At 40.0% G+C, this 12,454-nt stretch overlaps 2 protein-coding genes across 3 annotated transcripts in view; both read right to left on the bottom strand.

Annotated features, from left to right (window-relative positions):
* Nucleotides 1–522, bottom strand: part of LOC123969843 — a 2,166-nt gene extending 1,644 nt beyond the window's left edge. The window contains exon 1 of one of the 2 annotated variants that reach the window (XM_046047567.1): nucleotides 312–522. In XM_046047567.1, the coding sequence (XP_045903523.1) occupies nucleotides 312–417 (106 nt within the window). In that variant the 5' untranslated portion in view covers nucleotides 418–522. Of the gene's footprint in view, nucleotides 1–14; nucleotides 248–311 lie in introns of those variants that run through there. The other variant, XM_046047568.1, reaches the window with a different exon arrangement.
* Nucleotides 1–12,454, bottom strand: part of LOC123969844 (zeta-sarcoglycan) — a 187,625-nt gene that overhangs the window by 163,200 nt on the left and 11,971 nt on the right. The gene's annotated exons all lie outside the window — the stretch shown is intronic.

Genomic DNA, 12,454 nt, shown 5'->3' with positions numbered 1-12,454 from the left:
ATTCAGTACTCGACCCCTCATGTCTTCATTTTCTTTAGTCAGTGTCTCCACTTTCTTTTCCAGGTGTTTTATTTTCGTTTTACACTCTTTTAGCTCTTCTGCATTGAACTGCACCGATCTAGCAATAGAAGCTAGCATGGAGCTGTGCTGTTGCAACTGCGTGCTAAATTCTTCCATGCGGTCGTCTACACGTTGACCGAGAGAGTTGATAGCATTCAGTATGGTTTCTGTGTTTGTTTCTTCTTGAGACAAACTTTTCGTTTTCTTCTCCAGGTGTGTTTTTTCAGGGGTTTCCACTGGAGTTGTCGGCCCTCGTTTGTTCTTGCTAGCGTTAGCCATATCTGCATAGTCGTGTACACAGCTTTCAAATGGGAGATTTTTTTGCGCCGGAGGCTTTCCGCTGTTATGTTTCTTCATTTTCGTGCTGAGAACTGGACAAATGGCAGTTAATAGTGGATATGTCTTTTTAAATAACTATAACATCGGGACTTCTCGAGGGGCTCAGTGAGATGCGACTGCACGGACCGCCATCTTACCGGAACCCTCCTCCCCAGTGTTCATTTGCCAGTATGAACCAAAATGTGGCCATTACAACGTTGAGATGATAATTGAAATTTATTTGAACAAATGGGATCTAAAGACTTAATTTAATTTGCATATCTTAATAAATCATTAGCACAACAATGGACCGATAGGGTTGCATATTGTTTATGCTTTCATAATTTTGCCTAATGTCCAACCTCTTTCCAAGGATCACTTTGTTGCACAAGAAAAAAGAGAGAAAGACGTAACAAATAAATAAATAAATAAATAAACCATACAGGGTTAAAGAAATATGAAAGTACAGAATGTGCAAGTGTTTCAATTAATTTATTGATTTTTGTAACCCCCTTTGTACTAGTACTGACACCACACAAATGATCATCTGACGATCATCATCATCAAACCAGTACATCACAGTGCATTTAAAAGTTTTAAATAGTTGTAAGACTTTCAGGATTGGAGAAAAATAATAATTTATGATATTACTAACACATCATTTCAGTTTATTGCTTTTATGGGAATTATGGTCAACAAATAATAAATTCCAACCCAGCTCAGTTTTAACAAGCTTGTCATCCCAAACACATTCGAAAGAGGAGAAAAATAATATGAACAGAATGAATAACAGTAAGAAATAATGTGAAAATTTACTGCTAGATCATTTTAAATTAAAAACAGATTGCATGCCTTTTTCAGAATAGCACCCATTCTGTACTAGGTATATCCCTAACAAGGTTTATTGAACCCTTTATTATTGGCTACCTGCCAATCCCAAGTCTGATGCTTACATTTACTGAAATGTTAATTAACAGCTGTAGCCAATTGATTTTGCAACACCTTATATTGCATGATTTACTCAATCTGTTTATATACATCTATATCTCAATCTCTCTCTATATCTATATCTATATATATATAGTGCACTGCTGCTTAAGCCTAGTTCACACTACACGACTTTTAGCCCGATTTGCCGCTCGGCGAGCTCGGCGACCGTCAGGATGTGATCGGGAGTAAATCAGGGCATTTAGCCAATGAGAGCAGGCGGCTACTCTTTCACCGCAAAACACGTTTCACTCCCCTCCCGCTCTCTCTGTAGCTTAGACAATCCCTGCTACCTACATGTGCTAATCCATTCTTTCACCCATATTTTTTGTCTTTATAATTGCAATCTTTATAATAACAAACAACAGCTGTTTTATGTATAGGTTCGCGTCATTTCCCATTTCATATTTCACGTGTGTTTTCTTGACAAAAACGTGGTTTGGAGACCAGCGTCGGGTGACACAGTCACTGTCAGCTTGTGTAGTGTGTGACCCCCTGTCACCGACCAGTCACGTAGTGTGAACGCCACAACGACTTCAAGACTCCTGTCAACAAGACGGCAAGTTGTGTAGTGTGAACAGCACGGCCATCGGCCGACACTGAAAGTCGTGTAGTCTGCACAAGGCATTACTGTACTAGCTGCCATTATCTAGTTAGCAATCCTATTGGCTGACTCGAACTGGGGAGCGTCTGTATTTGTTTACACTGCTAACACAGGAGCTTTGGACCACCAGGAGGTTAACTTATAAGTAACGTTATACATCATCCATTGTGTTGATAAGTCCAAGTGAAGTTGGAAGTTTTTTATCCCCGTGTTTTGAACAATGAGACTTGTGTGATGTTGTACGGTTTTGAAATATATTAACAGAATATTCAGTCTTCTTGCAGGTTGTTTTGACACATTCAGAATCATTACTGCTTTTGGTGTTAGCAACCGGCGGCTCATTTTGTGCCACTTGTAAAATATATATTTTAAAGGTTCATTATAACAGTTTTGTCTTTCTCTGTAAAGTAACACAGCATTAACAATGTTACTTATGAAATTATTTCTTAGCCCTGAAACTAAAACTACTTTCTGATTCCCTATAAATAAATATTGACTTAATTGACACGATAAACGTGTGACAACAAGTTGACTAATGTCTTGAACTAACGACTACTAGTTGACTAGGAACACCTCTTGTTGGGATAGTGTCATACTGTGGGCGTGTCTGTTCATTTAGTTTCAGTCTGTTTAGTATCTGTCATAGTGTTTTGGGTTCTGTCCTGTGTCTAGTATCAGTTATATAGTCTGTTGTGTTTTTGAGTTTCTCTGAGTTATTGTTTTGTCAGTTCAGTATCTTTTATTTAGTCGGTTTTGGTTTCATGTCTTGTGTCTAGTGTACTCTGTGTTCTGGTTCTGTGTTCCCGTATGGGTTTTGTCTGTTGTGATCCCTGTGTTATAGTTGGTCGGTGTTTGTCTGTTTACATGGGTTTCTGTTATTGTCTGAGTTAGTTTCTTGTCTGGTATTTTGTTACATGTGTTCTGTCTGTGTTGGCTATTTTGCCCCATGTCTGTCTGTCAAGTGTTCCATCAGTTCCCTCCAGTATTCCTCTGCCTGCTTGTCGTTCTGTGTTTTGAGTTCCTGTTGGATTCTTGTCTCATGTCCTTGGTCTTTTGTACCCTGTATGTCTGTTTATATGTATTCATATTTCTGTTGGTATTTGTCTGTGGGCTTGTTGGTAGTTCTGTTAGTTTGGGCCTGTTTGGTATCTGTCTGTGTTCCTGTCAGTTCACCACCCTGCCTGTCTGTGTCTGTCTGCTGTCATTATTAGTATCACCTGTTTGTGCTCCCGCCCTCCTCGTTAGCCAGTGTTTAAATGTGTGTGACTTCTGTTCAGCTGTTGCTGGTTCATTGTATGTTCATCCAATGCCATGTGTCTTGCTTGCCTTCCTCTGCAACCTTGTTTGTTGGATTATCCTTTTGTTCTGTCTTCCCCTGGATCATTTGTTATGGACTGTGTTTTTGCTGCTCTGCAGACAACCTTAGTTTGGACTCTGCTGTAAGTTCAGTTCCTTTTGAGTTAAATAAATACCCAGAAACTGTACCTGCTCTGCCTCTGTGTCCTGCGTTTGGGTCCTAAAACCTGTTCCTGCCAGCACACACGACTAATTGTGACAGGTAGCCCTTTTCTGATTATACAGTGGTGTTACAGAGTGAGGTTCTTCCCACACAAAAGATCTTTGGCTGAGTACAGACACAGACAGGTCTTAGGTTAAATGATAAATAGTGTTTCCCTTGTGTTACAATTGTGTTTCCTGTAGTGCCCACCCCCCGCGACCCTGTACGCAGGATAAGCGGTTGAGGATGGATGGATGGTAGTGCCCACCTCTGCAGTGGTGGTAGGGCTAAGGATAAGCATTTCAGAAAATTACTTGTTGGGGGTAGGGATATCGTTGGGTTCAGGATAAGGTGAGAGGAAACCTGTGGATTGTGAAACAGACAGGGAGAGAACAGAAACAGACAGACAAGTAAAATTTTGGCCTGTCATTAAAATACTCAAGGAATGAATCTTTAGCCACATTTTTTGTATTCTATGGGCTGGCCCCTCTGTATGCAGTAATAACACTTAAATTGCATGGAAGTGATTTCACATTGCCAATTTTGTATAGAATGTATACTTAAGACTGAAAGGAAGAACTGCACTGCTCTTACAAAATAGAGCAAGCATCAGTGTTTCTGCTATAATAGCCAGTATTACAGTATTGCATGCACAGCTGACTTAATATGTACCACAACAACTAAAATGGCCACCTCAGGACCCATACACTAGTCTTACACCACCATTAGAGAATATGATTTCTTTTTACTGGGCTAGCAATTCAGTGAACCAAATGGTTGAACCAGGCTATTACAGTTGAAAAGCATTGATTTGTAACATTAAAGCTTGGTCCATTACTGTTGACTGAATTATTTCTTTCATTCCTTCAGCTCACATTGACTCATGCTTTTTGAGGATCTGCAGCCTTGGACCAGATTCATTGCAATAAATATCTGTAAATCCACATTCCTCTTTTAATACATATTGTATGGGAGATACCTTTTTTATTTTCCTTGTGCATATTTGTTCATCTCTAGTAGCATGCTGTTTTATATTCTTTGTATTTATGCTTTGATGTTACATACGATACAAACATGATGTACTTCTTTTATTAATCATGAATGCACTAAATATGCTATATTGTTGTTGTCTGCTTTATTATTTTTGATATCACTGCATTTGCTCTATTCCAGGTCTTTTCCTTTACTGTATCTTATTTGCTGCTGCAATGATCCAAATTCCCCATAGGGGTCATTAGAGTTTCATCTCCTCTAGTAATCATTTAATGCACAGTGGAACAAAGAATGCATCTTATGTCTTTGTGGAATACATGTGATCTCTAAAGGCTGTCCAAATAACAACAGAATATGAGTTCCCAGTAGGTTTAAGACGGCTTACTCTAGTAGAGGTTAACCATCTTTCCAGTGTTTACATATAAGTGGTAACGCATATAATCGTTGAGTGGACTACTGTTTAAAACGTTTACTGTAAAGAGACAATCAGGGCAGCTCACTTCTCAGGTAGCATCCAGGCCACTGAAGTGTCTTTGTGCAACATGTAGAACTCCATTATAAAGTACCATGCAAGTGATTTTATTCAATCAGCCCAGTAAATCACATGTGCTAACCTACATTTTTCCTACTGTCCTATGCTTGCACAAGAAAATATCAGACAGCAAATTATGTGCATCTCCATCAAGAAGACGATTTCAATTTCTACTGAACAACTGTTCCATATAAACAATGGTGCTAGGGAGACCAGAGTAAGACAGGCAAAGAGCAAGAATAGGCCACCATATCATCACATCAACCAGAAGGCTGGAACCAACGACAGGTGGTGGAGATGTAACACATGCAAAACCATGCAATCCACAATGTAGTGTTTTTTGCTTCCATGAATAGGACATTTTGTAAGCATTGTTGGAGGAGTTAGAGCAAGGCAGCGATTAACCTATATGTGTGACAAGCCATCCAGATTTCAGAGCTCTCTGTAAGTACACAGTAAAGTTGACAGAGCTGTGGTTACTTTCTACCTACAATGTTTTGGTCAAACATGGCGTGCTTCACTGAGCAGAGTCCAATCAAAAGTACTTGTAGGCATAACATCTGTCCTGCCAACCGATCTAACATGTAATACATTTTCAGTCTGTTACCGCTATTACCGTTACTGTCTGTGTGAATAATGTGTTGTCCTCCCTAGCCCCCCAGCCCTCTCGCCCTCTTTCTTGCTATCAACCAGTCGAGGCAGATGGCCCTGAGCCATGGTTCTGCTCGAGGTTTCTGCCCCTTAAAAGGAAGCTTTTCCTTGCCTTTGTCTCCAAGTGCTTGCTCATGGTGGGGATTGTTGGGTCTCTGTAAATAATATCACAAAGACTATCAACGGTCACAACTCACAAGTAAAGGTCTAATAAAGTGGCCAGTGAGTGTAGGTTGCAGCAGAATGGAAGCTCAAAAGAGTTTGAACTAAGGGTTTCTCACTTGGGCATTTTAACTCAGCGAGCCAAATCAAAGTAGCAACTAAATGCTGTGAACTAAGGGTCATCTAAACGGCTATTTGAAGATGAGTATAAGGGTAGCTGCTTATACAGCAAGCATGTATATGTGTGTTCAGACACCCTTGGCCTTCACTGCAATCATTATCCGAATCAATACTGCAGAGTAAATGTGGAGAGACTGTTTGTGCAAGAGAGACGTTCAGCACAAGATCATCTCATCCACCTTTCTCCTCTAATGCATGGTTGCCCTTGCTTCATTTGTTCCAACAAACACTCTTTTAGTGCTTTTTTATTTCAAAAGATGCAAGCAAACAGGGAATATGGTTTGCATGTATAATGAACAGAGACTTATGCAAATGTAAATATGAAATGTAAATGTGAGTAACCAGGCAAAGAAGATGCCCACACAGCAGGGATTGTGCTAGAGGTGATTTAAGTTTTTTTTTTTTTAAGGCCGCATGTCTAAAAGGAAAAAAACTCTTGAAACCTCAGAACATACACTCACATGCGCGCGCGCACACACACGCACACACACACACTAGCGAGAACGTCAGCATACAAGCCGCAGAAAACCCCCTATATACCTAAAGACACTCACACAAACAAATGTTCCATTTGATTGTCTAAACACATACAGTATAAGGTCTCTCTTACAACAGATACACACACACACACACACACACACAGACTCCATTAAGATGAGTGTGTTCATTATTTATCATTGTTTATATCTCTGATAGAGTGTCAGCGGAGATAACAAGGCTAAGACTGCTGACTGATAGATATTTTGCCTTCACACATATACAGTACAGACACACTTACACACCAGATGGAACAGCCCCCGCTACACACACACACACACACACACACACACACACACACACACACACACACACACACACACACACACACACACAATGTATATATAGAGCTTATAGAGTTGTAATAATGGGCAGGGGGTCAGCTGTTTGTCTGTGTTTGTGTGTGTTCCCTATTTATCAATGTTGGACATATTGCCACTGGAAATAATAAGACTAAAGTGCTGACTGATTCAGATTTAGTCACATACACACCCAGACACTTCTTGCTTGTCTTACACACACACACACAAGAATACCCTTGGGTCGATCCATAGAAATACATATCAAAGTGATTTAATGTTTAAGTTCTTGCCTCTCAGTGAGTTTAAACTGAAAATGTTGCTGACTCTATAAAAAGACATCTTTGTTTTGTGCAAACAGAGATTGTAAGTGGTAATCGCAGAGACTTGTCTCCTCTTTTTTCCCTTTTCTAGCATTTTTTCTTTTTGGTTATATACTGTGTGCAGTCTTTTTTTTGAGGGGGGGTTCTGCAATGCTCATCTCAGTCATCTATCAGTCATAGAGTGTGGGTGGTGTTGGGATGTCTTGTTTAAATTTTGAGTAACACTCTTCATTGTTTGGCTGGTTGGCAATCACAGCTCATGTAACCACTTGTATTCTAAGCTTCAGAGCTTGGAAGACATTCAAGCAAGTTTCACTGTAAACAATGTGGTTTTGTTTAACATTTCTCTCATATCCATAAGGTCTAACAAAAATGCCTTTTTGAATGTTTCGGAAACTGATTTGTTTAAATCTGTTTGTGGTCGTCTACCTTTCTTATTTTATTTGCACGCAACTGACCACATAACTGGTGTGTATGTGTGACAATAACAAACAACATACAGACAGTTTAAAACTTTAACAACAGCAGAAAAAAGCAGAGACAGTGTAGAATACCGCATATGAATGAAACTGTTCACCTGTGTTGTCTTATAATAATACATTTGCTCTATGCTTACAGAATAATCTTTTGCACTGTAGCCACAATAATAATTCTGTGAATCTCATCTGACGTTCCATAGAGGATAGACATCTAATGTCATTGTAGTCATAAGAGGCTTACATTTGTCCAGTTTCCAACACCATTGCAGAGAGATGCAGCCACATCAGAGTCAGTTCAGGAAGCTATTCAACCTTATAAACATATGACATTATAAAGTCCAACAGGAGGCAAAGGGAAAATCACTGAGCTCAGTGGCTTAATGTGTGGGAAAAGGCTTTGGAAATTTCAGTGCTCCCATGAGTATCATAAAGCCTAGTGTATATTCTTATTAGAACATGATTATTATATTATAAGTATCTTATAATAATAGGTAGGACCCACATGGCCATTTGGCATTAATCTACAGATGTGGTTCAACATATTAATTAGATAGTCTGTTTCAACTTAAATACATAATTCAAACCCTGTCATTAGATAGTTGACATTTAATTGAAATGCTTATGAGATATGTTGTATGTTGAATGACTAGTATAGTATCTCACAAAAGTGAGTATACCCCTCACATTTTTGTAAATTTCTAAAAATTTCTGTAAATCTTTTAAATCTGAAGAAATGACACTTTGCTACAATGTAAAGTAATGATTGTAAATTTGCTGTCCCCTCAAAATAACACATCACACAGCCATTAATGTCTAAACCGCTGGCAACAAAAGTGAGTACACCCCTAAGTGAAAATGTCCATATTGGCCCCAAAGTAATATTTGGTGTGGCCACCATTATTTTCCAGCCCTGCCTTAACACTCTTGGGCATGGAGTTCACCAGAGCTTCACAGGTTGCCACTGGAGTCCTCTTCCACTCCTCTATGATCACTGAGCTGGTGGATGTTAGAGACCTTGCACTCCTCCACCTTCAGTTTGAGAATGCCCCACAGATGCTCAGTAGGGTTTAGGTCTGGAGACATGCCTGGCCGGTCCATCACCTTTATCCTCAGCTTCTTTAGCAAGGCAGTGGTCGTCTTGGAGGTGTGTTTGAGGTAGGGCTGGACGATATGGCCAAAAATGTTATCACGATAAAAAGTTTCCTATCTTTCAATATCGATAATTATCACGATAAGTATCGTTTATGTTATTTCTTTCGAGTTTAAAGGCTTTGCTCCTGAGTGATGGTGAATGGTTAATTGAGGTTTAAACTCTTTTTTGTGGTCAACACTTGATGACAAACAGTGGATCACTTCACAAATCTAAGGTTGAATATTCAAAACAATTATGATAAAATCTTTGTCAACAAATATGCGTGAGTAAAATTAAGTAAAAGCTTTTTTTCAGACCTGTTTCCTCAACAAAAGAGACATCTTACTAAAAAAATTCTAATAAAAAAGTCCTAATTTGTGTATAATTCATGCGAATAAACAATCATTTATTGAATATTTATTGAACATTTGTTGTATTGTTATTGAAAAAAAATATATTGCGATAATTATTGTTATTGTTTTATTGTCCAGCCCTAGTATGGGGTCATTATCATGTTGGAATACTGCCCTGTGGTCCAGTCTCCGAAGGGAGGGGATCATGCTCTGCTTCAGTATGTCACAGTACATGTTGGCATTCAAGGTTCCCTCAATGAACTGTAGCTCCTCAGTGCCGGCAGCACTCATGCAGCCCCAGACCATGACACTCCCACCACCATGCTTGACTGTAGGCAAGACACACTTGTCTTTGTACTCCTCACCTGGTTGCCTCCACACACTCTTGACACCAACTGAACCAAATAAGTTTATCTCGGTCTCATCAGACCACAGGACATGGTTCCAGTAATCCAAGTCCTTAGTCTGCTTGTCTTCAGCAAACTGTCTGCGGGCTTTCTTGTGCATCGTCATCTCAAGAGGCTTCGTTCTGGGACGACAGCCATGCAGACCAATTTGATGCAGTGTGCGGCGTATGGTCTGAGCACTGACAGACTGACCCTCCATTCCTTCAACCTCTGCAGCAATGCTGGCAGCACTCATTCATCTATTTCTCAAAGACAACCTCTGGATATGACACTGCGCACGTGCACTCAACTTCTTTGGTCAACCATGGCGAGGCCTGTTCTGAGTGGAACCTGTCCTGTTGAACTGCTGTATGGTCTTGGCCACCGTGCTGCAGCTCAGTTTCAGCGTCTTGGTAATCTTCTTATAGCCTAGGCCATCTTTATGTACAGCAACATTGTTTACATTTTTTTCAGGTCCTCAGAGAGTTCTTTGCCATGAGGTGCCATGTTGAACTTCCAGTGAACAGTATGCGGGAGTGTAAGAGCAATAACACCAAATTTAACACACCTGCTCCCCGTTCACACCTGAGACCTTGTAACACTAAAGAGTCACATGACAGCGTGGAGGGAAAATGGCTAATTGGGCCCTATTTGGACATTTCCACTTAGGGGTGTACTCACTTTTGTTGCCAGCGGTTTAGATATTAATGGCTGTGTGATGTGTTATTTTGAGGGGACAGCAAATTTACACTGTTATACAAGCTGTACACTCACTACTTTACATTGTAGCAAAGTGTTATTTCTTCAGTGTTGTCACATGAAAAGGTATCAAATATTTACAAGAATGTGAGGGCTGTACTCACTTTTGTGAGATACTGTACATAACACTTGTTTATCTCTAAGGTACCATATGGGTTTTCCTATAACAATATATAAAGGCATCTTTAAGTCGCCTATTTAATGAACAGATTTTGGCACTTTTTGTTAAATTGTCAAGGTCTATATTGGTGAGAAAATAAATCCTTAATCATTGGGAGAGATCAAAAATCAAGTATAACTATCATTCACACAAATCATGTTTTTAGTTCAATTACTCAAATCTTTCTTTTGTCTTTTTTGTCTGTGTGTGACTCTGTGTGTTTGCGTGTATGTGTGCACTGACCACTCAAGCGATTAACATCAGGTGTGTCAGCGCTCTAAGTCTGATGGATACGTCACATTAAGCCCTCTCCACTGTGTTTGTGTGTGTGCGTATGTGACACAGGACGATAGAGTATTTCACGCTGGACTCTCCCATTACCTGAGGTCAGCACTGTTACTGACAAAGTGAGAAAAATGTGTGTGTGTGTGTGTGTGTGTGTACGATAAATTACACAGTGCAGGTGTGAACAGCCATAATGACGGTGGTGGGTCTAGACGAGGAGCTGAGTGCAGCAGGTTTGGGAGCTCATACTGCCTTCAGCAGCACATTTTACCCTCTCACACACACAAAGTCAAGCACACCAGCATACACACAGACACGCAAACAAACACATGACCTATCACGTTATGACAGTCATGCCCTTTAACTTAAAGCATGTAGTGGTGACATTCTTGGGTATATGAAATCTGTTACTAGTATGTATTTCATTGTGAAATTTACTATGCTGGCTGAACCATTTTATGATACTTGTAAAACACTTACGAACATTGAAATGACAACAATTTTTTCTGCCATTATTGCTCATTGCCCTCAAATTTACCACTGACCTGACATTAAGTACATGGTGTATATACATCATCATGAATACATAAATCCCTGTTATGTACAATAAATAATCCTAGATTGTATCACTTGATTTACATGAAAAACAGTATTGGCAAACTAGTTCCTATATTTTTAGGCAATCATGCTATTTTAGGTACTAATGAAGAGACATTTAAGTTAAGTTGCCTGCTAATTTTTCAAGGACAGAAATTAAAACAGGACTGTATTATCTTCCTATGTAGTTTATCTTTAAAACCCCAAAAACTGTGATTACAAGCAGGGTGGAGGACCTATGAATTGGACATTGGTTGCAGAGGCTACACTGTTCTAAAGCGTGTCCATGAAACAAATAAAATCTATTGTTCTTGAACGCACCACAAATCCAGCTACTGCCCATACAGCCAATGGGAAAAGCGTGACATTCCAGGGTCATTGCATCAGTGCCCAAAGTAGCATTTCTGTGTCAGTGTTGTCGTCGCTACCGGCTACAGGTGTGCTGAAAGCTGCAGTGATGTTGAGAAGTACGCGTCCTGTGTTTCTGATGCATTAAAATCCGAAAGGACACAGTAAACTCACTATCGACGCACCCTTTGCTAACAGTACATTGTGAACAACAAATCTGTGTTGAAATGATAGAAACGCTGCTCTCTGTGAGCTCCTACACAAACACACACACGCAGCAAAGTCAGTGGTCAGCTGAGCAGAGAGACTGTGTAGATAGCTCCAAGATTTTTTCAAGTTGACTACAACGTTACTGTAAGTGCGATAAAACCTTCACAAGTAAAATGCCAAACATAACTGTTGCTGCTCTAGAAACAACATATAAGTTTATTTAAAACATTCAATTCTAATCCTGTTGTGAATGCTATTCTTTAAAAGCACCTTTGCCATTCCCACCACTTTGTCTGGAGACAACCAAACAAGAGCCCTGAACTAGAACTGTAGTAAAAGTGACGGTACCTCGATGAAAGCTGTCTCTGCCAGCCCATCATCCACTCACTTCCACTCCATGAGGCAGTGAAACAGACACCTCTCCCTATGGACCCCAGAGGCAGAGGACAGGAGGGTGAAGCTGAGCGTAGATGATAGGACACTCTATTTAAACCACACACACACACACGCACACGCACACGCACACGCACACGCACACGCACACACACACACACACACACACACACACACACACACACACACACACACACACCAACCCCCC

Source organism: Micropterus dolomieu, linkage group LG04 (assembly GCF_021292245.1).
Source record: "Micropterus dolomieu isolate WLL.071019.BEF.003 ecotype Adirondacks linkage group LG04, ASM2129224v1, whole genome shotgun sequence".
In the NCBI taxonomy this organism is placed as follows: Eukaryota; Metazoa; Chordata; class Actinopteri; order Centrarchiformes; family Centrarchidae; genus Micropterus; species Micropterus dolomieu.
The sequence above is the reverse complement of the archived record's forward strand: the minus strand, read 5'-3'. Positions and strand labels throughout refer to the sequence as shown.